This window comes from Oryx dammah, unplaced genomic scaffold, assembly GCF_014754425.2.
Source record: "Oryx dammah isolate SB20612 unplaced genomic scaffold, SCBI_Odam_1.1 HiC_scaffold_4, whole genome shotgun sequence".
In the NCBI taxonomy this organism is placed as follows: domain Eukaryota; kingdom Metazoa; phylum Chordata; class Mammalia; order Artiodactyla; family Bovidae; genus Oryx; species Oryx dammah.
The window spans coordinates 28,796,220-28,822,038 of record NW_024070188.1 but is presented as its reverse complement, the minus strand read 5'-3'; the positions used below and the strand labels follow the sequence as shown (position 1 = coordinate 28,822,038).

The following is a 25,819-nucleotide window of genomic DNA, read 5'->3' as shown; positions in this document are numbered from 1 at the left end:
CATTCTTACATAGCAAGGACACAGCAATTTATAACAATGAAAGAAGTACAGTGATTTATAACAAAGAGAAAGTTAATTAACTCAAAAGTCTAGTGTTGCTAACATCAAAAACTACTATATTCCTATTTCTGCATCCCATTTACATTGATTAATATCCTTCCAGGTGCCTAAAAGATAAAGAATATGGAGGCCTGGCAGCAGTCATTGACTCAACAGTGAAACCCATCACTGATATAATTTTTAGCTCTTTAAAAAAGGCTCTGTATCTTTAAGATGCTTTAAGCTTTGTTCCTCTCACGGTTGAGGGGCTGTAAACAATTCACAAGTTGTAAAAAGTCTGGGCAGACCGGTTAGGTAAGTTAGAAAGCCATCAAAGGAGTTTAAACCGAGACCTTCTTCTTATATGCAGGAGACTGTTAACTGAAGCCCTGAGTTAACTTTTTCCAGAGAATGTCAGGAGAGTGGAAAGCACAGTACAATAAAGCAGGCAGACTCTGGTTTTGGTGGGTAGATGTTCAGGAAAACCCAGGGGGAACCCCTGAAGCCTGACTCGCCTTGCCCATCAGGCCTCTTCCGCATGACCTTGTCATGGGTGGGATCTCCCGTACTGGCTCCCAGCATCCTTCCAATGAATATTCAGGGTTGATTCCTTTAGGACTGACTGAAGTCCTTGCAGTGCAGGGGACTCTCAAGAGTAGCATCTTTTCTTAGTATATTAATGGTAGTTTTGGTTTTTTAATTGTTCTTTTAAAACTTCTGTTGCTTTTGTGGTGTGTATATATGTGTCTTCAACAACTGAAATTTATTTTCCCACAATCTTGGAGATTAGAAGTCCAAGATCAAGGTGGCAACGCTGGTGCTTTCTTGCAGCTTTTCTCCTTGGCTTACAGACGGCCATCTTCTCCCTGTTTCTTTACATGGTCTGTCCTCTGTGTCACTGTTGCAGTTTTATGTTTGTCTTTGTCTCTCTTTTTCCTTATCAGAGATTCTCTTCTGATAGCTCATGCTGCTCATTTGGCCGTTCTTATTTGAGAGTAGAAGCATATGGGACGGGTTAGTCAATCCCTAGCTGATACCTACCCAAAGCTACATTTAGCGGGGTTTGACTGGGCTGTGTTATTTATAAAACCCTCAACAGCATATCTGTTTAGGGCTTTCCTTGTGAGCTAGTCAATTCTCTATAAAGTTTTTCTTGGAGGATAAAGCCCGAGTGCTAACTATTGGGCTGTACTTGCCCAGCTTTAATACCAAAGAAAGAGCCCAGAGTCAACAACAAAGACATCAGATATAGGGGGCAGTTTCCCTAGCTCATTGCATGCATGCTAAGTTGCTTCAGTTGTCTCTGACTGTTTGTGACCCCATGGACTGTAGCCCGCCAGGCTCCTCTGTCCATGGAATTCTCCAGGCAAAAATACTGAAGTGGGTTGCCATGCCCTCCTCCAGGGAATCCTCCCAATCAAGGGATGAAACCCGCATCTCATATCTCCTGCACTGGCAGGCAGGTTCTTTACCACCAGTGCCATCTGGAAAGCCCAGGCTTGTTAGTTACCAGGGAAACCAGCAGAGGGGCTGCCCCTCACTGCCAGTTTGATTAACTATCAGGTGGAGATATTCTGATCTAAAGATTAGAAAGGTCTCCAGCTTGGAGGGAGCAAGTAGGTAGGAAGGTCTGTCCTGTGAGTAGAGTGCAGGTAAAATAGATGCTATTCTGGCAGGGGACGTACAGAACAGTCATCTTGAGTGGCCTGACCATAGACCAACTTCCAGGAGCCAAGAGGAAGAAGGTACAAATGCCTAGCATTCACTGCATAAACATCCAATTAATATCTATTTTACATTAAGTACCCTGACCCTCAACAGTGCCTGGTTAGCCAGAGACACTATTTTACCCTCTCTGGAGAACAGACTTCCCATCTGTTCCTGGGTTCAGTAGCCTGGCTGCCTGCAGCTGAGAGGGAAGGAGTTACCCAGACTTTCAGCCAATTCTCCTTATTTCAGACACATTTTTTTCAGGCAGATATTTCAGTACCTGGTGATACCAGTTCCTTAGACTTTCATAGAAAGTATGTCAGTCAAGCAGCTTCTCAGTTTTTAATACTGTTTGTGTGTGTGCATGCTTGTGAATATGTTTGTGTGTATGTATGTTTGTTTTTGGTGAACTATTTTAAAGGAAGTTGCAGTCCTTATAAGACTTCACAGAAATTTAAGTGTGCATCTCATATGAAGGACAGCTTCCCACACAACTGCAATGCAATCATCAAAGCTCTGAAAGTTAACATTACTCAGTAGTGTTATTTAATGTACAGTCCATATCCAAATGACCTCAGTTGTTTCAGAATGCATCTTTTATTCCCAAATACTCATCAAAAGGCCTCTGTGAGGAACACTGTACTTGTTCTTATATTTCAGATGACCAAAAATAAGATACCAAATTAGCAAACTATGAACCAATGTGCAATAAGTACTTTGTCAACCATTGTTGACACATGTCTTTTTGCACCTACAACCTGGGAAACCACTTGTTTTAGAACCAGCTACAGCAAGAGGGCCCCTTGAGTGGTCAGTCTGCCCTGTTGCTGAGTGGCTCTCCATTCTACAGTTCTGCCGTTTGACTCCTACGGTTTGTTTTTAATATTGCTGTAATTTTGGGGGACTCGCTCAATTTGGGTGTACTCTTTCCTACAAATCTCAGTTTCTAGAGTTCACTTGGTCCCTGTTAAGCAAAGAAAATGTTGGCATTGCCCCCCTGTTTAAGGTCAATGCAATTAAATTCCTTTACTGTAGGATGGTTGGGTGCTATGTGCAAAATCAAAGCAAGTGAAGAGTAGTCTGTTAGTTTGAATTTTTTTTTTTTTTTGGTTATACTGAATTATGTAAGGGTCTTGGGCATATTTCCTTTCAAACAATAAACTTTGGAGCTCCTAGTCAAAAAAAACTCTGCAAGTGACCTCATAATTACCTCCCCTTCCACTTTCTTTCCTCCTTTCCACGTCACCTTTTGAAGAATTCTTTGGTGCTGCAACCACTAAATTAACAAGCAGGAAGGAGATCTGGAGCAATGGGAGCCCAGGGAAAGGGAAGGGAGTAGTGACCCCTGGAGGGTGGGGTGGGGTGGTGCTTGCTTAAGTCCCTTATGGATGCAGTTGCTGAATTTGTTAAGACCTCAGCAATTGAATTTCAGCCCTTTTTTGATCTGGGACATGTTCTCGGGCTGTTTGCCTTTTAATAATTCCTCAACCAGCAGTCAGGCAGGGAAGAGAGGGACCTGGGAAGAGCAGCCCATTCCAGTTCCTGCATTTAACAAATCCTCTCAGCTTTTCACACTTGTACATTGATCCTTCTCTCTGTTTCTCCCCTCCTATCTGTCCTGTGCTCATGGCCCCCCGCCAGGCGGTCCCCACCACAGCCTTTAGCAGGAGTGGACTGTCTACACTCAGGGCACACTGGGCTTGGCTCACTCACCAGGGTTCCCATCAGCACCTGTAATCCTATAAGTCAAGGGAAAGAAAGTGAAGTCACTCAGTCGTGTCCGATTCTTTGTGACCCTATGGACTGTAATCTACCAAGCTCCTCCATGAGATTTTCCAGGCAAGAGAACTGGAGTGGGTTGCCGTTTCCTTCTCCAGGGGATCTGCCTGACCCAGGGATCAAAGTACCCAGGTCTCCCAAATTGTAGGCAGACACTTTTACCGTTTGAGCCACCAGGAAGTCAAGTCAAGTCAAGGGAAAGCACTGCAGTTTGCAGTATGCCATGAGCATTTATATACACCCACTATGTAGGTGAGCTGCAAACAACTTTCTCTTAGCGTCTCCCCCCTTTCTCACAGCACTTCTGAGACGTGGGGCTGTTGTGTGGTGGTAGTTATTTCATCACTATTGTCAAAACAGAATTCTCCTTATGTTTATCAAACTTAGAAAACCTAGTTATTTAAGCTTCAAGTTGGGCCCCCCTGGTGACTCAGTGGTAAAGAACCCGCCTGCCAATACAGGAGAAGAGAGTTAGATCCCTGGATCAGGAAGATCCCTTGGAGAAGGAAATGCCAAGCCACACCAGTATTCTTGCCTGGGAAATCCCATGGACAGAGGAATCTGGTGGGCTATAGTCATGGGGTTGCAAAGAGTCAGACATGACTTAGCAACTGAGCATACACATTTTTATTAAACTTTTTATTGACCTGTAGAAAAGATACAGATTATAAGAGTGCAGCTTCATAAATTTATGCAAACTCAACATACTAGGTAACCAGCACTGAAAAGGAAATAACATGTAGTTTCCAGCATCTCAGAAACCACCTTCCCAGGGTAACCACTGTCCTGACTTCTCACAGCATAGATTAGTTTCAGCTGGTTTTTGTATCTTGTGTTGTGCTTAGTCACTCAGTCATATCTGACTCTTTGCGACCCCATGGACTGCAGCTCACCAGACCCCTCTGACCATGGTGATTCTCCAAGCAAGAATACTGGAGTGGGTAGCGTGCCCTCCTCCATGGGATCTTCCAAACCCAGGGATGGAACCCAGGTCTCCCACATTGCAGGCAGATTCTTGACCGTCTGAGCCACCAGGGGAGCATTCATATCTTTTATAGTATTTAACAATTAGAACAAAACTGAATACATATTTTAAAGAGAAAGTGACTTAGGAGCCCATATGTCCCTATGGGAGATCCAGGGTAAGAAAGTGCAGAATGAGAATGTCATACAGTGTTTTTCTTTCACTATTTCTGAAACAAATGGTGACATTACTGCAGTGAGTCGCATGCTGAGAGTGACAGAGGAGCCCAGAGGACCTGTGGAGAAAATCATAGTAATAGAAATGCACCTACAATTGCCACGTCCAAAGGCTATGTCCTTGGGAGAATTTTTAATATGTACTCGCTTTGGGACTTCCAAGAGGGGTTGGGGGTGGGTGAGGTATGCGCGTGCGGGTGCCGTGGCTGTGCAAATAAAATCATGGTGACTTCCTGAGGTTGGAGGTCTTGGACCCCCTTTTCTAGTCTTCATGTAGAGTGGGACTTCACCTTCCCAGCTGGTAATCTGGAGGAGCTAGGTCAGAACGTAGTTAAGGCTCCCTTGCCCCCATGCTTGGATGAGAGTTAAGGCCAGCCAGATGCCTTAAATGTCCTAGACATTTGTCCTCTTTGATTGTATTGTTGTATGACAGTAGTCTTTTGGTCTTCAGGGTCTCTAGCAATTTTCTCATCCAGGACAGATCTTAAAATCTGACTTTCTCAGTATTTTGGTTGTACCCCCATCACTGGCTAGTATCTTGGCACAGAACCTGAGGGAAGTGGAGTTTTTAAGTGAAGATTTAAACCCACTTGCAGCATTCTCTGTACTCTAAAATAAAGTGAATTTTACAAGAAAAAATTTTACTGTTGTGCTTCAAAACAGCCATTTTGCTCCACAAGGTTAAAGGACATTTTGTAGAACCTGGTGTGATATAGAAACTGGTGGCTTGTTTCATTTTCCCTTGGAGAACTAAAAATGCTTCACACATATCAGTTTATATTTGAAGTAGTCCAAAGAGATATATGTTTAAATGGGATGAATAATTTAGTAAAGGTCAGTAGTAAAATGGAACTAAGTTTTATTATACAAACAATGGCTAATTTTTCACTAGGAAAATGATACCTTTTATCAAGGAGCAGTTAAAGGGATTTATCTTGCCATCCAGACATAATTAGATTATTCTTTTGGGGTAGAAATTCACGTTGCAAAACCATATTTTCTGTTTTATAAGATCTTTTATTTAGTACCCCCAAACATTTCTAATAGTTAAAGAATCTGTAACATCAGCCATTTACTTTATCTGCATTACTATTTTACAGACTTCTCAATCTTTGTTTCAGATTCAAGGCACCTGCAGAGCACAGACATTTTGAGATAAGAAAACCTTGAATCGACATTCAGTATTGAGATTATCCTTATGTATTTCATCTTTCATAATTACATGTAAAGCACTTATTTTCCTATATCATACTCTTAGATTTGTTTTTACTATTAGTTTCATGATTTAAGTCACATGAATTATTTGCAGCAAATTAAGGAGACTAAAAAGTGAAGGGACTGTTAAATATAACATAATTTATAAAGACAGATGAGTGTTGTCTCCTTCAAAATAGACCCCTCTGGATTCGGGATCTGTTTTCTAGCAAGGTTGCATCAGGGTCTATGGCCTTAGCTTTTGAGACTTAAAAGTAACTTGGAACTAAATATGGTACATACATAAAGGGTGAGCAGCTTACATAGGAAGGGAGCTAGCATTTTTCAAGCCTCCATAACAGGACTTGTTTATACTTGAGTGTCCCTGCAAAAAGGGGGCTACTGACTCCATTTGATAGATGGACAAGCTCATAGAAGTATATGGCCTGCCCAAGTTCACATAACTAGTAAGTGGGTTTGATCCCAGTCAGTGACTCATCCTGCCTATTATGCTGATTATTTGTTTTTTTCTAACTCTGTTTAGAAGAATGTATCTCTATAGTCATAAAACTGATTTTTTTAGGGAGGGGTCTGGTTTATGAACTGATTACGGTTGCAAATGAATAGAGGATGTAAAAAATTTTTTGAAAAATGTCTTCATTATTGAAATAAGAAACTTTTTAAGAGAACTCTGATAAAGATGTCTAGCCTATTAATGTATATGAGAAAACCAGCGTTTCAAATGATGTGTCATACGATAAATGAGCTCACCCGTTTTCCAAATTATCTGAGTTGAACTTCACACTGGATTTTTAAAAAGAATTTGTTGATTAATCTGTTGGATTGAGAGTCACTTTATTATGTAAGTGATTTTAGGAACTTTAACTTGATTATTTTTGACTAGAGAGCTGGAAGCATCTGCTGCCATAAGATTGCTCTTTCATAGACAGATAATCCAGATAGAGTGGGAGGAAGGAGGGACACCGGGCAGCACTTCAAGTGGGGGTCCAGGCCTCTGAGGATGTGGCCCCAGGGTGGGTCAGAGGTCACTGCCATCTGCAGGTTAGAGCCGAAGGTGCTCTGGGTGGCGTAGTGATTGGTGCAGGTCTTTAGGGAACTGGAACTTTGCCCCTAATGTCCCTTTTCTAATGGTTGTTGCTGTTCAGTCACTCAGTTGTGTCCGACTCTGCAACCCCATGGACTGCAGCACGCCAGGCTTCCCTGTCCTTCACTATCTCTTGGAGTTTGCTCAAACTCATGTTCACTGAGTCGATGATGCCATCCAACCATCTCGTCCGCTGTCGCCCCCTTCTCCTCCTGCCCTCAGGCTTTCCCAGCATCAGAGTCTTTTCCAGTGAGTTGGGTCTTTGCATCAGGTGACCAAACTATTGGAGCTTCAGCATCAGTCCTTCCAGTGAATATTCAGGGTTGACTTCCTTTAGGATTGACTGGTTTGGTCTCCTTGCTGTCCAAGGGACTTCTCTTCTCCAGAACCACAATTCGAAAGCATCAATTCTTTGTTTTTCAATCTTCTTTATGGTCCAACTTTCATATCCGTACGTGACTACTGGAAAAACCATAGCTTTTACTATATGGACATTTAGAATTTTTAAGATGTAGAAAATAACACATATCGTAAGTCCAAGACTACTGCTTGCTCTTTTGTGATTTATTAGCCTAAATTATTTTAAAAACTTTTATATTATTAAAAACTACTTTTGTGTAGTCCAAAATATATAAAGGTCGTATTTATATTCCACATAGTTCTTGGTTGCCCAGTATGTGTTTTCTGAACTGAATCAGATCGAACACAAAGATTTCCAAAGTAGGTTAAACGTACTATACTGTATTTTATAGTCTCTTAATCAGATTTGTTTGGCATGGGTAAACCTTTTTTTCTTTTTTTAATATACCAAGCAGGACAGTAGAGTATTTAATACAATATAACTGACAAAAGCAATGAAAAAGTGTCATATACCTGATGCATTGAGATCTAGCATCAGGGGCTGGGGAGAAGCCCTGTTGGAAGCCGTGCACTCCTCTGGAAGCGTCAGGGTCAGCTCTGGGTGATGAGTCTCATTTAAGACAGAAGCTCATGCCAGTCATTTAAAAAAAATCTCTTTCCAGAAACCGAAAGCTCCAGCATCTCCTGACACAGTGGAAGATTTCTGCCTTTCCTTTCCTAAACCCCCAGTGGACCCGGTGAAGATTAGAAGAATAAGCAGTGCCCGGGCGCGTTTATTCAGGGCAGCCTCCCAGGGTGCTCTTCTGCCAGCCAGGACCCTTCTTCCCACTCAGTGTAAGGTCTTTAAAACCTTTAAAATGTAATATACTTTAAAACCTGGGGGCAAGCGTGTTTCTTGAATTTACACACAGGAACTATGTTTATATGATTTTTTACGTTAACTAAGACTTAGTATCGTGCAAAAGCTGGTTAAGAAACATTATTTGTATATTTTTCTGGGTGTTTATAAAGAATACCAAAATATTAGGTTTTGGTTTTTTTTTTAATGTTACTTGGTAGAAAAAGAATCTTAGGATAAGTGTTTTTTTTAGTGAATGAGTTCACCTACATTGGAAGTAATTTCTAAATTAGAATTCCAAAAGTTGTTCATTTCATTAGGCATAGTCAAGATTTATATAATGTACACTCATGAAAATACCTTTCTGATCCCCTATGAAAATTAGAAGCACAACTTGAATGGGACTTTTCCTACAGCCCCAGAAATGTTGGCGGGTGTCTTAAACCTGTAAACAGAGAAGCTAAAAACCTCAGATTCTAAGGAACGTCCCGATAATGGGAATCACCCCTTGTCCAGAGCATACTAAGAGTTTTTCAGACTGTAGCAAATGCTCCATTAGTGGGATGACAATCAATTTAGTGGATCACACAAGCATTTAAAACAATATAAAGTAGGATAAAATAGAATGGAAAATATCAGAGCCCATTGCAGACAGTGAACGTTAGTATGTCTTTAAGGATTTCACTTCAGCCTCATATGTGTGTTCAGTATCATATTATAAATTTACTATACATCATGCTTACACCATATTATACATTTCTCATTACTAAAATCACACCATATTATACATTTCCTGAAAGTTGAAAATCCACTTTAGCTGGGGCTGACAGAACCAGCCGTCCTTCCATCAACAAGGATTGATGAAGAGTGGGCAGGTTTACACTCACAGAGAGGAGACACTCTGCAGACGATCGCAGAAGTTCCAGTAGAAGCCACTCCCTAAGCATCCTACTTGTTTGACATATAAGCCTTTTCTCAAACTAGTCGTGAGCATAAATGTAGAAGATCTCACTGAGGACTCTAGATGCATGACTGTTTATGCAAGCAGCCCTCACCCCCATTAGCCTGGTGTGTGACCTGCAGTTCCCAGGTCTCCCCAGCCCACTGCACTCACTTTCCTGTCTGGTCCCTATGGTCCCTGACACAGCCGAAGAGATAGAATCACGGAGAAAGGAAAAGGCAGGAGCGCAGGGTGTGCGGGCCACTGCTCGATGTTGTAAAAGGTATGTAATTAGGCATTCTGCGTTACCTCATTGTCCCCATTTGTTACTTTTCTAATAGGCCACTGGCTATTTATTGAGCACCTACTAGCCGCCAGGTACCAGTTTAGGCCAACAGTCTTGCCCTCAAAGGGGAGATAGACAGTAAACAGGAAAACCCAGAGATAAGATAATGAGGCTCTGATGAGTGCTAAGAAGAAGATAAGCTGGATCTGGGATGGGGAGTGACTGGGAGAAGGAATTGTGTCAACTCTGGAAGGTGTCCCTGAAGAGGTGGTGTCTGAGTTGAAATGTGAATAACGATAAGAAGATAGCCAGGTAGAAATCTGTGAGCACATTGCCCAGGCTGAAGGGGCAGTAAGGCTGGAGGGGGGCACAAGTTTGGCTGGTGGACCCCGAGGCCTGTGTGGCCAGAAGTGGGAGGGAACTGAGGTTCCTGAGCCATTCAGGGCCAGGCCAGTGGGAGGACGTGGCCAGGGCTTTATCCTTGCTGCAGTGAGAGGCCAAGACAGGATTTAAGCAAGGGAGAGACATCATCGGGCTTCTGTTTCTCAATAGTCGCTGCACTTTTAGAGTCACCGAGGAACTTTTCAGATGTTACTCCACCAAGGCCCCCATCAGACCAATTACATCAGAAAGGGTTGGTACTTATGGGAGCCAAGTTGAGAGGGGATGGGCTCCGGCAGCCACACGGTGCGGAGTGAGGTCAGACTCAGATAGGAACAGGTCCACTTCCTGTAAACAGGAGGGCAGAGCTGTTGTTTATGCGACGTTTTTGCTTCTGAACCCAAACGCCACACACATTTAACTCTTGGTGGCTCGCACTTGAAAACCTGGCTGCTTGCTGAGCTGTTTCCATGTAGTGTGAAGGTACCAGGAGAGGTGGATATTTCCCTACTGGCTGAAGCATGTCTTTGTCTGGGTTCTTCCATCCACCCTGTGGGCAGTTGCCCCCTTCACCATTCCCGCCAACCCTGAGGTCTGCGTCAACACCCGGGAAACAACGGCAGTAAAAAGTCATTGTCTTTTTGAAAGCGCACATCATCCAATGTTAAAAAGTGTTCTAACGCTCCAGGCTTGGACTCCCTGTCCTTTGTACAAGCGCTCCCCGGGCTTGTCTCAGAATCCCTATTGTTTAAGAAAAGGTATCTTTTGTTGGGAAACAGGCTGTAAAGGCTGCTGTGCAGACAGGGCCAGAGGGTGTGTCCCTTCCCCTGGTATGAAGTCGTTAGTAGCTGACAACTCCCCCAGCAGAGCTGGGGGGGGGGGTGTGTGGTGGCGGATTTGAAATTCCTGATTGAGGAAAATGAGAGAAGAGATGTGTATAGTCATGTTCATGGGGCCAGCAGTGTAATCTCTTCTGTTCAGATAGAGGTTTCGGCTGAAGGTGACCGTGTTGCTCCGGTTACTCCAGCTAGATGGAGACCTCCGAGTAGGTTCCACCTTCTCACAGCCCTTGTATCTTAGCCATCCCAGACAGGCGTCCTGCATGGGCTTCCTGAATGTCCCCAGAGTCTGTGTTCTCCATCCCACTGACGCCACGCCACGTTTATCACCTCTCACCCTATCCCTGGTCCTTTAGCGCTCCTATCTTGCTCCACCTTCAGCTTGCTAGGGGGTTGCAGGTGGGTCAGCATTGGAACCCTTGGCCCTTGGAGGTGTCAGAGCCTGATCACACTGAGTGCCCACCCAGACATGGCTGTGAGCAGCAGCCTTGTCCTTCTACCCTGGTGGACTGGAAAAATGATGACTTTCTCTCAGTGTGCCATAAGGAACAAGAGGTCAGGAAGCAAATAAAAATCAGATTGCTTTGTCTTCTTGCTGAAAACCCTTCAGAGAGCCCTTGCTGTGTCTAAAGGAGTGGTTGCCAAACTGAGTTCCAGGGAACACTTTTGGCAAAAATGCAACTTTTCCTTGGAGTAAAGGTCCTGTGCTCGGTTGCAGTGCGCGTGAGCAATTACAGGATGGGGAAGGCCATCTGGTGAAGTCGCCTGCTTAGTTTTACTTTAGCCCAGCATTTCCCAGACCTGCCTGGCTATGGACTGTGTCTTTGGGAACCAGTGGCCTAGCACAGAAGTTGGCAAACTTTTCTGTGAAGGGCCAACAAGTGAATATTTTAAACCTTGCAGGCCTCAGAATCTTCTGGTCAACCTTCTCAACTCTGCCAATGCAGTGGGAAAGCAACCGTAGACTGACCAGTGAAATTTGAAGTTTCATATAATTTTCACATGTTACAAAATACTCTTCTTTTGATTTTTTTTTTCTGATCAATCATCCAAACATAAAAGCCATTCTTAGCTTGCATGCTACATAGTTGCAGGTGGTAGGCCAAGTTTGGTGGGGCTGCAGTTGACTGACTTGTGGTTCACGGGTGAAGTCTTCCCCCTCCAGTGTGCACAGCTCTGCCCCAGCCTCACATTCCAGGCCCTTCTCAGTCCTCTCTTTTGCCCGCCCACCCGCTCCCCACCCCTGGTCTGTGCACCAGCAGTATGGAACCCTTGCAGTTCCCTTTACCCATCCTGCTGTTTTGAGCTTTGTGCAGGCTCTGCTATATAATTTGTTGGACCCAGAGAAAAATGAGAAAATGTGGAGCTCTTTGTTCAAAAATTCTTTAGAATTTCACAATGGCAACAGCAAAGCATTAAGCCAAGTGTGAGGCCCTTGTAAGCCTGGGGCCCAGCTTGACGGTCCAGCTTGAACCCACTTGAAGCCAGCTCTCATCCCAGATCTTTGCTCCTTTGTCTCAGAACTATTTTTTTGTGTGGGGGTGGGGGTAGGGGGGTGGGGCTTCTGCTAACCCTTTGGAATGCTTTTCAGGCTCCACCTTCTCTGTAATCTTTCCCTGAGCAACTCCAACCCCTCAGAACTCTCCGTACACTCCTCCTTACCTGGTGCAGACCACACACTCTGCATCTCTCTCTGGACAGATCTGTCTGTCTGTTTTCCCCTACTAGACTGAGTGGAAAAGGGGGTTTCTCTGTTTGAAGCCCAGGAGCCTGAAACAGGGTGTAGTCTGCAGTAAGTGCCAAAGAAATATCCCGAAACAGGACAGTTCTTATTTTCATGGTAAGGCTACTGATTGTTGAATCCTTTTGAAATGTACCTATGATCTACTACAAAATGAGTACAGCATGCTGCATGTATTTGCCAGAGCTTCGTCACTCAGGCTTGGTCAAATGGTGGCCCTCAGGCAGAGTTAAGAGTGAGCCCCGGCTGCTCTTTGCTGTCGTGCTAACTGACCGGCCCCTCCTCGACTGTGAAAACAGAGGCTACCGCTCCTCCGTCTTCAAGGGGGGTTGCGTTTTCCCCTCTAGAACAGAAGCTCCATAGCGGCTGGGACTTCTCACTTCAACCCTAGACCACCAGCCACTGAGCATCTGGCACATGGCAGCGCGTGCTTCATGAATATTTATAGAGCGAACAAGTGAAAGAAACGAATACTAAAATACAGGGACCAGGCTAAAAATGCTTTGTAATCTGAAATGAAGTATGTGCTTTGTAATTCAGTCCTCAAGATGTTTAAGGATGTGTGGTGCTATGGAGAGAGCCCTGGACTAGCAATCCGGATTCTTGGGTTCCATGAATAATAATGACCACGACTTCTGGGTGTTGAGTGTGCTAGCTCTACGGAAGTCATTTTACCAGGCCAGACCACTTAATTCTCACCACGTCTCCTAGAGGTGGGGACCACTGAGAAAGAGGAGAGAAGCTGAGGGAGCTGCCTGCATCCCACAGCTTGTACCTGACCCCAAGTCTGATAGAATGCCAAGCCTGCCCTCTCCCTGCCATACCTCCTAGCTCTCCTTAAACCTGCTCTGTGACCTTGGACTGATCACCTTTTGGGTTCTCAGTTTTCTCATCTGAAAAATGAAGGCTAGACTAGCCAATCTTTAAAGTTCCTCTCTGCTATAAAATTCAGTGTTTTGAAAGCACAGAGAGAGCTTAGTCAGAGGAGCAGACGAGGTGGTTTTGTTATTGTTGGTTTTTATTGGTTTGATGGTTCAAGCACAGAAAAGGAAACCTTGAGTCATTTTGGAAAAGCTTGCAAAACTACTTCTGTATGAGAAATAGCTCATCCTCCTTGCCCCTTTGAAAAACATATGTTATCACGAACTAGAGTTGAGTAGCAGCATCATGGGTCAGCTATTCCTAATGTCAATTTGCTGAGGAAGAAACAGTGTTATATTTTAAATCTAAGGATCTTGCCACTGTAAACACAGTAGATGTTTCAGTTCAGAGACTGAATGTCTTTTTTTTTTGCAACTTTTATTTCTCTTGAGAAAGCCTTCCAACTGTTCAGGTGCCCTCCTCTATCCCTGCTGGGAAATGGTCTGCTGGGCCCCTACGAGCCAGCTCCTGGTCCTCTGACCAGCTTTCTCCTCCCCACCCTGCCACACACGCCACTTATGCTGTCCTCTGAGGGCCCCAGACACACTCCCGCCTTTGGGTGTCTGCACCTCCAGGTCCCTGCGCTGGAAACACAGCCCCTCGTCATCTGACAACTCGATGCCCCCCCCCCCAAGTTAGGGTTTGCCTACCATACCCACCTGTTAAAATTTGCTCTCTGCCCCCATTCCCAACCCCAATCCCCTCTTCCCCTTCTCCACGTTTCTGCTTTTGCTTTTTGCCATAGCACCTACCCTCTTATATACTTCACTTATTATGGTCTGTTACTTATTGTCTGTTGTGTAAACAGGCGTACTGTAAGGATGTAAGCTCTGTGAGGGCAGGGATCTTTGCTTGTCACTAACGCACCCCAAGTGCTTAGGACAGTGCCTGACATCAAGAAAACACTTGATATTTCTGAATGAAAATGTTCCAGCATGATCAAATCCAGGAAGAAGCATTGCTATGGGACACAGAGGTATTTATGTGGACTAGGTAGTTCATAAACCTAAATTTGAGTATTTGCCTACAGTGAAAGACAGGGAAAGCCTGGCATACTGTAGTTCATGGGGCCACAAAGAGTCGGACACGGAACAACTGAACAGCAACAGAACTCTAAGCTAATAGAGCTAAGATCTATTAATTTTTACCTGCTGAATTGATGATGTCATGCCTGAATTAGTGATGAGGTCTTGTATGCATTCAGGGAGATTTTTTTAATGAATAGATTTTATTTTTTAGAGCAGTTTTAGGTTTCATTTTATAGCCAAAGTGAATAGCAAGTACAGAGAATTCCCACACCCTCCATCTCATTTCCCCTATTATTTAACATCTTGCCTTAGTGGAAAGCTTTTGTTACACTAGATGAGCCAATATTGATATACTGTTATTAAGTAAAGCTGTTCAGGGAGATTTTGTCCATACAATTCCAGACTCAATTATAAGTAATGTATAATTTTTAAATTGTATAAATTCTTGGATTAAAAAAAATATTGAAAGACGGTGAAGCCTAAAATAAATGACAAAATATTTCCTTGGTTATTACAGCAAAGAGAGTGGTATCCGAAGAAACAGTTATGACAAGGGACTCTGTGGTGAAAATAAATGGGATTTACTTAACAGAATCAAAGGCCACTGGCAACTTAAAGAGTCACCCACTTCAGCTAACATATGATGGAGACTTCAGTAAAATCACGGAGCAAGAAATGTTGAAAGGGGCGACGTCCTTGCCATTTCATCTCAGAAGTGGAGGGTCAGTATTCTTTTCACTTAATTTCCAGGTCAGAGCAACTGTGTCATTTACCAGTTTGTTCTCTCCGTTATGTAGATGATTGATTTGCATTTTTCCCTTTTATATAAACAAATTTTAAATTTATGATGCATGAGCAGGAGAGGTTTCTTCTCAGGGCTGAATGGGGTTGATTTTACATCTCCCTCTTTACTCCTCAGGAAAACATTTATTCGTACCTGCCAAAATGCTGCTTTGATAGGGCTGTCAGACCGAAGTCTCTGCTTTATTTGGGCTGTTCCAGCCAGCCCTTGAGTGATGACTTGTTTGTGTTATGTGGGATTCTTGCCCGGCCTGGAATTTCTCACTACCTCCCTTTAGGTTAGTTCACTCTTGTGGACTCCACCAAACTTGATTTATCTTATTTTCCAGGAGAAACTTGGATTAAAATGTTTATTTTGCAAACTAAAGTTAAAACAGGAGAGTCTTGTGGATTTCTCTTATCTGTAATACCTCCTTACTAATCCCTCATAAAATGAACGATTGGGAGTTACTCTGTTTTATACCACATTCCTGGAGAAGGCTTTTTTTTCCCACTGCAGTCTGTGTTGACCCTTTCACCACCCACTACCTGTGTAAGAACCCCTAAGTTCACACCATGTTCCTAGATATGGTTTTCTAGCAATTTTCCTACCATATTAAGGATTTGTAGAGAAATGTTCACTTTGTGAATTCTTTTACTGGTGTTTTCCTAAGGAAGCCTTGAATAACTGGGGAACCAGGGTGGGAAAGAGAGCAGGCTGTGGTTTCCAGTCCCAGCCAGTAGTGGTGTCCCAGCCAGTAGTGGTGCTAAGATAGGCAGGAGGTCTTGAACTGGACAGGGTCACTCAGAGATATTTTTCTATGATTTTCCATTGGGTCATTGTGAACAACTGCCCAGTTAGGATTTGCTTAACAAGATTAAATTCCATGGGCCATTTTAAGACCAAGTGCTTGTTGCCCTTACTTTAGATTCGGGTCTGACTTTGGCTTGCACACATGCTGTGTGCTTAGAACTGCCTCCACCCCTACTGGCTGCTTGGCAGTTAGTTAGTTTAGCTGAACTGACCTTGTCTGCTGACACAGCCCGCAGAGCGTTGCACACACAGACTTTATATTAGGCAACCTAGTAGTCCTTGTAATGTCGCTTTGCATTCAGAACATTTTTTTAAATTAAAGGAAAAATGAAATGTCTCCTTAAGTGGAAGAGAAGGACTTCAAATTGGGACTTTGGGAGTTGAGCACAAAACATCAAACTGGCCATTGCAACAAGTCTTTTCCAGTTGGTGAATAAGAATAGGCTGTGAACCTCAGAGCTTAAACATAAAAGGCAGCAGGAGAACTTGTGTTTCTTTCAGCACTGAACTGAAACGGAAACATTTATCTTGCTGCACCCACCCTTACAGTAATTAAAGTTGACTAGGAAAAACCAGACAAGAGCTGTTTTTCTTTTCTTCTTTTGCAAGCCTTCAAATGTTGTGGAATAATGTAGCAAGGGTTCGGTATTTATTCCTCAGTCTGGGACAGCAAAGGCATTTTCAGTTACATATTTTTATCTCACACACAGCAGAGGAGAAATCAGTTAGGGACTGGTGGCGCTTCTTCCTGATGGTCCAGAATTAGGAGGTGCTGGGCAGCAGCACTGGTTGCTTTCTTTTCGCTTTGTTAGGATGTCTTTTGCATTGTTCAGTGAATTGTGTCTGCCCTGGATTTGTCATACACCCTGGCAGGTTTAATTTCCAGTAACATTTTGGCTTTATGATTCTTTACCCCCTTTAATCATTGGATGGGATTTTTGTTGAGGTGGTGCCAAAAAAAATTTTTTTTTATACAGTAGGATTAAAACAAACCAGAAAATGGAAACTCTTAGCAGTTCTTTCATTAATTGCATTCGTGAATCAATCTGGAACACTTGATGGTTGTTTCTGGTAAACATTTAAGCAAATAATTCCAAGAAATGATCTTTGCTGTGCAGTGGAGTATTCCCAGTCTTGATGCTAAAGCCCTACCCTCAATTAACATGTTTTCATGTTTAGAACAGAAAGTAGGAAATGAAGACTCTTGTCAGTGAGCTGAGCTGGCTGGAGAAGGGAGAAAAGGGATTGCATAACTGGAGCTGACAGGGGGTTGAGGGCGGAGGAAGGGAGGTCAGGCTCCGCACAGGGTCTTTGCTGCTGATCTGGCGTGGGAGCCGCCACCTTCATGCCGGTGCTTCATGGCCTAGCGAGGGAAAGGAGTAGCTTAATTCGGTGAAACTGTGTTGATTTTAGGGAAACCCTTAATTTAGAACAAACTCAGACCTAGGATGGACTGGAGTTTAACTTTATGTTGGTCGTGATGGAAAAAGAACTTGCTAGACAAGGCATCTTTGCAAACAGGTTGGGGGTGGGGAAGTGGGCACTGTTTAACTTTCCAGGCGAGAAAAGCACTCTCCAGCCCTCACTGAACTGTCATCTTCAAACCATGTGCCAATCAGTGACAGCCTGTGTGTCCATGTGAGGATTCCAAGTTTGGCAGGCCTGCAATCAGCAACACCCCATCTTCTCTTGCTTTATGTTGCTATATGTTTTGAAAATAGTTTTCTTCAAAATACGTGTGTGTGTGTGTGTATCTCCATCATCTATCCAGTGGTTCTATCTGATGAACCCTTTTATACATCTGCTTTTAAAAACCTTCTAAGAGTTTCTGTGTAAATATTGTTCAACTTCTTGTGGTTTGGAAATGTGATTTTTAGGAGGAAAGTCCAAGAGCAGTTACTTGTGGAGGGTTAAGAACTCTTTGGGGATCAGAATCTGTGGGTTCAGAATCAGTTCTCTCTCAGCCACTTGATTCAGCTGTATGATCTCTTTTAAAAAAATATATTTTAAAAAATTTATTTACTTGGCTGTGCCAAGTTGTCATTGCAGCACGCCAGTTCTTTAGCTGCGGCATGGGAACTCTTAGTTGAGGCACATGAGATCTAGTTCCCTGACCAGGGATTGAACCTGGCCCCCTTGCATTGGGAGGTCAGAGTCTTAGCCACTGCACCATCAGGGAAGTCCTCAGCTCTGTGTTCTTGGACAAGCCTCTGAACACTTCCAAGGGCTCAGTTTTCTAATCTATAAGCTGTGCTCCTTTCACCCCTGTCTCCTCCCAGCACTCACCAAAAGCTGTGAGTAGTTGGTTCGGAGGTGGGCACATGATCTACCCCAGGCCAGTTGAATCCTTCCCTGGGACTTCTGCCAAAGCCTTTGGGGAAAGCGTTCTTCTTCAAGGTTCACAGGCTGTAAAGAATGACATAGTCTTGGAGCCAACAGTGGCTATCTCATTGCCTGTGGAGGGTGACTGACAGAAAGTGACGTGTAAACAAGCAGAGCCAAGGAATGGAGACAGTGACTAAGTTCAAGGATGACATATAAGCCCCTAAATCCAGCTGTGCGTGAGGCCACCACATCCACAATATGTTCTTTTTTCTCTCTCTCTGGCCCTTCTTTCCTTTCTTCTTTCTTTCCTTCCTTCCTCTTTCTTTTCTTTCCTTCCTTATCTTTCTTCCTTCCTTTATTTACTTTGACGGAAACAGCTTATGGTACTTTAGTTTTTTGTTGCTTGGAATATGGCAACCAAGAGTCTTGTTAACCTGCTAGACTCTGTGAAATAGAGACAAAGCAAGAAACAAATTTCACTAAAAGTGAATCTCTCCGTTAAGAAAGATGTATCCAGTAGTCTTTAACTAGAGAAAAGAGATGTAAGGATGTGAGCAAGCCACAGGAGAAATGGGGAAGCCACAGTCAAGACCTCACTCAGGAGCCAGAGTGTGGGGAGCCCCCCGGTAGTCCAGTGGTTAGGGCTTTATGTTTTCACTGCTCAGAGTCCTGTTTCAGTCCCTGGTCGGAGAACTAGGATCCCACAAGCCGTGCGGCATGGCCAAAGTGCAGAGAGCTGAATTGTGAAACAGCACAGGGAAAGTGCAGCTGAGGGTAACATGTTCTCCTCATTTCCGGTGATCCAGCCAGTTGTGTGTGTGTGTGTGTGTGTGTGTGTTTATGTGGGAGTGAGTTTGATAGATTAGAACCTAAGGAACCCAGCCTGTAAAGGGGCTTTTCTGTGAGTCACGAAACCTGCTACATTCTGTACGAGCCAAGGGAACACACGCTGCAGGTTGAGAAAAAGGACAGACTTTTCAGATAGACATTCAGGGAAAAGTTGAAGCTACAGAGCACCCCAGATCTCACCCTGCATGGACTGTTTTCATTCTTCAGCAAATCCATGGCTCTGTTTCAAGATAAATAACGCTAGGACAAAAGTGAACATGGAACCGAGCATAACTTTGTAATGAACATAACAAAAGACAGATGAAGGAAATGGATCGCAAAAGGAACTGCCCTCCAAGAATAAGCAGAGTTTTACAAAAGGGAAAAGAGCTCTCCGTTGGCTTGTAAGAATGCAAATTAGAGATTTTAAGTCCTTGATCTCGTGAAGAGAGAGAGTACACTCACAGTTCTTAAAAAAGAAATGAAAGAAAAATGTATAAACATGGAGAGAAAAGCCACATCAGAAGTAAAAACAGCTGAAAATGCAGTCAGATATGGTGGTTAAGCTAGAGGAAATGAAACATAGAGGAGTGAATGAGAAAATAGGAAAATGATTAGAGAGACAGAGAGAAATGAGAGGTATGGCACTTGTATGCCTGAAGGGGAGAGTTCTCTTCCCTTCCCCCATCTTACTTTGACTAAGTGCCAGGCACTCTTCCAAGTGTACATATATTAACTCATTTGATATTCACAACAACCCACTGAGAATGGAAGAGATGGGAACAAGAAAAATATTGACATAATAGAAGATGACATTCTGAAACAGAAATTCAAATCTGGAGCTCAAAAGGACGCATCATGTCCCAACAAAATTTGACATGGAATAATCCACACTAAGACATTTCTAACAGTGTTCAGCACTAGTACAGTGCCCAGTATGTAGTACACACTCCATTAGTAATTGCTGATTGAGTGGGTAAATGCAAGAAGGCAGCCTATGGCGATCAGGCTGAACATGCAAGTCCCATAGAAAGAGAAAAAGGCTGGCTGCCTCTGGCTTTATTAGAGTTTCTTTCAGTGCTGGAAGACAGTTGGAGTAAGGCCTATGGAGTCCTGAGTTCCAGCCACGTTGTCCTTCAGTTAAAAGGCAACAGAGAGACATTTTCATTGTGAATGGATTGGGGGACTAGAGTACTCATGCACTCTCTAGAGAACTCTTTGACAACAAAATGATGAGTCAAAATTCAGAACTGAGAAACGAGGAAGCTATCATAAAATTATCCATGGTGAGTATTGACTTTGTTTTCCTATTGAATTTAAACAACTCTGAAAATGATGGTACGGAACAGAAACCTTGACAATTGTAATATTAGCATAAATAACCAAATCTGGTACCTGGGAGAAAGTGTGAGTGAATAGCTGTGTCAGTAGCTGCGGTCTGAAATTGAAATATGTAGTTAAAGGAGTGATTTCAGCATCCTAATGCTTTTTATTCTTTCTTTCCTTAACTTTAGAGAGATCTTTTAGAAACTAATATCTCTTGTGAAGACCCATTCATCTGAAGCTCTACAGTTCCTTCAGTTTCACCTCAGTTTCTGTTTCTCTGTCATATTGAAGTGAAATTTATACTTTTAATTACATTGACACATATACTATTGGTGTGTCAAATCCCATTTATATGTATCTTTTACCTGCCCTTGCCCCCAAGTCACCCTTCTGTTCTTTCATTCTTTTGTCTTTTCATCTGAATATATGCAAAATATGCCTGGAATGATGTTTGCCACATATTAACTCTTTATTTCTGGGTGGTGGGGTCCTGGATGATTTTCTACATCTTCTTTGTACTTCTTATATTGCCCAGCCTTAAAAATAATAAATATATCATTTTTTCCAAACATAATGAAGTCATTATTCTTTTAAGAAATTAAGTAAATGTGACTGAGAAACTGTTTCCTTTGGAAAAGACAGACGTGATCAGAATGATTTCGTGGAATCCCACCTTCTTGGACAGCATCTATTTGACGAGGATTTCACGATAAGCAAAGCCCTGGACTAGTGGGGTTGGGAGATACAGAAATAATCCCCATCCATGAGGACCTTCCTGACGTGTCAGGCTCTGATGCTCAAGCGCGGTTCTTGGACCAGCAGCAACTGCACCAGCTGGGGGCTTATTAGACGCGCAGGATCTCAGACCTGCTGAATTAGAATCTGCATTTTCTAAGGTATCCAAGCGATTCTAATACACGCGAAAGTTTCAGAAGCACTGTTCAAGGATTAATGCTAGAGGAGTGAAAGAACTGGAAAAAAAAGTGCCTTGGGAGTTTAGAGGTGCAAGAACCTATCTCTGACTTGGAGATCAGGGAAGGTTTCCTGGCGTCTGTGGGGTTTGGGATGCCCCTTGAGGATGATTTTCAAAAGAGGGGTGGGAAGGTTCTGTGTTCTTTGCTACAGGAGCAGCATAAGCCACGGCGGGGGGGGGGTGGTTTTGACTTGGTGGTGAGTTCAGAGAAAGGCAGATGGCCTGTTGTAGTGGACACATGGGTCCTGATGCTCTAGGCTAGTACATGGAGTGCTGAGAGGTTTTCAGGGAGTGATGCTGGCAGCTGCATGAAGGACAGTTGGAGAGGGGAGAGCAGTTGTAGCCGTTCCACTGGGAAGACGATAATGTGTGAGCTGGAGCAGCCCACTGGGACATGGAAATGGAGAGCAGATCGTCCAAACCACGTGGAATCATTTCTTCAGAAACACCGTGGAACAGGGTAAATGCCAGCAACTCTCCACTGTGCTGAGGTACTTGTTGCTGCCATAGTGAGAAGCTACAGGGCTCTTCATGTGAGACCCCTTGAAACTGGAGCTGTAAAAGGTGATGGGGAGCATGGAACTGTGGACTTTTACTCTTAAGTAAGGGAATTTAAGCCTAAGTTAAGCTAATGTGATTAGCCACAGAGCAGTGTCTAATCAAATTTCTACATACAGAACTTGAGTAATAACCACTTGGGTTTCCCTGAAGGCTCTGGTAAAGAATCCACCTGCAATGCAGGAGACGCGGGCTTGCCTCTGGGTTGGGAAGATCCCCTGGAGAAGGAGATGATAACCCACTCCAGTATTCTTGCCTGGAGAATCCCATGGACAGAGGAGCCTGGCAGGCTATAGTCCACGGGGTCACAAAGAGTCGGATGCATCTGAGCAACTGGACAACCATAACCAGTCAGTGATTACTGGAAAAGGTGCAAGAGTGTATATATATGCATAGTCTCTGAAAATGTATATTTTAAATCTTGGACCACCAACTCAAAGCTATGGTAACCTTGGAGGATTTTCTCAAAATTTTGATCTTATGACCATTCCTCTAAAATCATATTCTTTAATTTCACTGTTTCTGTGTAACCATTTATGTAGAATTCAATTTTAGTGTTAGTTATTAAGATAGAGTGCTAGTGTCTGGGAACTGTGTGTCTGGGGATTCAGGCTATGAAGACATGATACAGGGACCAGCACCTTTTGGTGGTGGCATTCTTGAACTGCAATCAAAAAATCAAAGAGACTGCAGAGCAGGGGCTAGCAAACTAAGGCCCGTGGGCCAAATCCAGCGTACTTGTTTTTGTCAATAAAGTTTTATTGGAACACAGCCATGCCCATTCATTTATCTGCTGTCTCTGGCAGCTTTCACACTACAGCCCCAGAACTGAGTAGTTGTGATAGAGACTCTGTGACTGCAGTGCCTAAGATGTTTACTGCCTGACTTGAATCTATACAGCTTGAGTCTAGTTCTAAACATGAAAAGTCTTCTTAGGGCCAGGAAAATGTTAGCTCAAAATTTGCTAAATTTTCTTTTTATCATGTGTATCTTTTAAATTTTTCTTCTCCATTTTCACATGTAATTATTTCCTAAATGGAAAAAGCTTATTTCCCCCCCTAATTCCAAATCTTCCCACTTATCTACTTCTTAATATCTTTTAAAATTATTACTCCAAAGAAGGAGTCAACAAGCTATAGCCCTAGAGCCAGATCTGGCCAACCACCTATTTTGTTTATATTTTTTACAGCCCTTGAGCGGAAAAAATTTTTCCCTACATTCAAAAATCATTACATTTTAAATGGTCACAGGAGTATCTATATAATAGCCTCTCTTTTGCCACCTGACCCACAAAGTATAAAATACATACTGTTTGGCTCTTTAAGAAAAAGTTTGTTGACCCCTGCCTAAAGAACCTTAGTCATAGTAATGGGAAGAATTGTCTGAATTATAGCAAAATGTGAATTTTAGAAGACCTTTAAAGAAATATACTTTTCTTTCTTTGGAATATAAATGGTCCAGAAGTAAATGTTGCCAACATGACTGATGTGTGGATGAGCAGTCGTAACCCAGGCAGGATGTAGCATTACCTTGTCTACAGAGCTTGGTTCTGGCGGTTCAGAATGAAAGGTGGGACTTGTTAATGATTGGGAAGAGAGACCCTTGTTTTTGCTCTGAAACGTGGGCTTCAGAGGGGTGTCCTGGGAATGCCTTTCCCACTCTGCTTTCCTCAGGACTGCAACCTGATTACAGGTAAAAGGAGAGGAAGGGCAGAGCTGAGAGAACTGCAGAAAGAGAGCCAAAGCCCTGATGACACCATACCTGAAACCTGAAACCTCCCCCTGGCACTCACACAAGCCAATTAATTCCATGTACCATTTAAGTCAGAAATAGGTTTCTGTTATTTGTAGATGAAGATATCCCAGTGAAATGGCCTTATCCTGGCTTTAAGAAGGATTTCACAAAAGAGCTTTAAGGAATATTCTCTGGAATTGTTTTATTCTTGGTACATCAGAAGATATTCCAAAAAATCTAATTATGGTCTTTAACAGCATGAAACAGAAAGCTGAGAAGAAGAACAATTATACTGGATGACTGAATCAAGATCTAGAAACATCTAATAGGCAGGAACTCTTTGCCAAGTATAACTGTGAAATTTAATGAGAAGGAGTCCAGTGTAGATGGGGGAGTCTGCCTTTAGCTGCATATGGAAGACAAGACAAGACGTGATGTCACCACCAAAGCTGTTCATGCAATTTTAGGCTGCATCAGTTAGAATCTCTTCTCTTTGCTCCTCAGGCCACGCCTTTAGCTCAACACTGGGTTGCAGACTTTAAAAGGAATCCAGACAAACTGACTCTCGGAGTAACTGAACAGGCTGGTAAAGTGATTTGAAACCATATCATATGAGGAGCAGATGAAAGGACTGGAGTCTGTTAATGGCATCACTGATACAGCCATGATAACAGTAAAAACTGAGTACTTGTTGTGTGCCAGAGCTGGGCTAAGTGATTCCACATCACATCATTTAATCCTCACAATAATCTTACTTTGAGGGGCACTATCATTTACCACCCCCTCATATATTGCCTGGTGGCTCAGACGGTAAAGAATCTGCCTGCAATGCAGAAGACCTGGGTTCAATCCCTGAGTCAGGAAGACCCCCCCCCCCCGCCCGCCCCGGGGAAGGAAATGACAACCCACTCCAGTACTCTTGCCTGGAGAAGTCCATGGACAGGATCCTGGTGGGCTACAGTCCATGGGGTCACAAAGAGTTGGACATGACTGAGAGACTAATGCGACTTTTCACTTTCACATATATCAGATAGGGAAGCCAAAGCTTCGGTTAAAAACTTACCCAGAGAAGCCGCAGAACCATAGGATTTAAGCCATAGGAGATGAACTGAAGTGCTGATCATGACATATTCTGAATATCTGAAGGATTGTCGAGAGGAAGAAGGATGAAGATTTGTTTCGTTAGAAGAACCAGGACCAGTGGGTAGAAGTTACAGCGAGACGGTTTTCCTTTGAGTACAAGGCCATCTAGTCTTCCCTTCTTTAGCAGAGAGGGAATTTTCTTTTCTGGATGCCTCCCTCCCTGCTTCATGCGCCCTGTGAGAGACACATGCTGTACTGTGCCGCAGAAACCCTGTGAGATTCACCCTCGCCAGACTGGAAAGTCCTTCCTCCAGCCTCATCTTCTTGGACTTGTTAATCATGCTCACTTTCTCAACATGCTGGACCGCATGAGAGTGTATGTTATCTCTCTCCTTCCTTTGGACTCCTCCTCCCCTTTCTGTTCTTTACCCCTGACTGTCTGAGACAAGGCCATGTCCTGAGATTCTGGTCTTGGAGCCACTGTTCTGATGCTTCTCATCCTGGTGTATTGCTTTGACCTTTAACAGGGCTCCTTTCCTGATTTTCACATCTCCTTTGCCAACGATCCATTTATCATCAGAAGCTCAACCTGGCAAAACACAAACTTGCCTTACTCCTCAAACTGTGCTGCTCTTTGACCTTCCCATTTCTGTTATAGTGGCCCTGCTGTCCTGTTGCTCTGCATCTGCCTTCTTGTCTTTCTTCAGCCTGGATTCAACCACCAAATCCTACTGACTTTTCACTTAGAGAGTCTCTTGAATTTATTCCTTCTCCAGTTCCACCGTCACCCTCAAAGAATTAGTCCTTGTTACCTCCCTCCAAGTCTCCTAAATACCACTGTCATCACATAACTTCAGATCTCATCATTTCCTTGTTTAAGAACCTAGGGCAGATCCTTGCTGCTGCTGCTGCTAAGTCACTTCAGCCGTGTTCAACTCTGTGTGACCCCATAGACCGCAGCCTACTAGGCTCCTCTGTTCCTGGGATTCTCCAGGCAAGAACACTGGAGTGGGTTGCCATTTCCTTCTCCAATGCAT

The 25,819-nt window shown here is 43.4% G+C and overlaps 1 protein-coding gene across 4 annotated transcripts in view; it reads left to right on the top strand.

The window, feature by feature from the left end:
* The window catches only part of ARMC2 (armadillo repeat containing 2), a 209,483-nt gene that overhangs the window by 8,705 nt on the left and 174,959 nt on the right, over window positions 1–25,819 (top strand). For all 4 annotated transcript variants that reach the window (XM_040238546.1, XM_040238544.1, XM_040238543.1 and 1 more), the window contains exons 4-5: window positions 8,050–8,221; window positions 14,879–15,083. In XM_040238546.1, coding sequence (XP_040094480.1) covers window positions 8,050–8,221; window positions 14,879–15,083 — 377 coding nt within the window. The remainder of the gene's footprint in view (window positions 1–8,049; window positions 8,222–14,878; window positions 15,084–25,819) is intronic.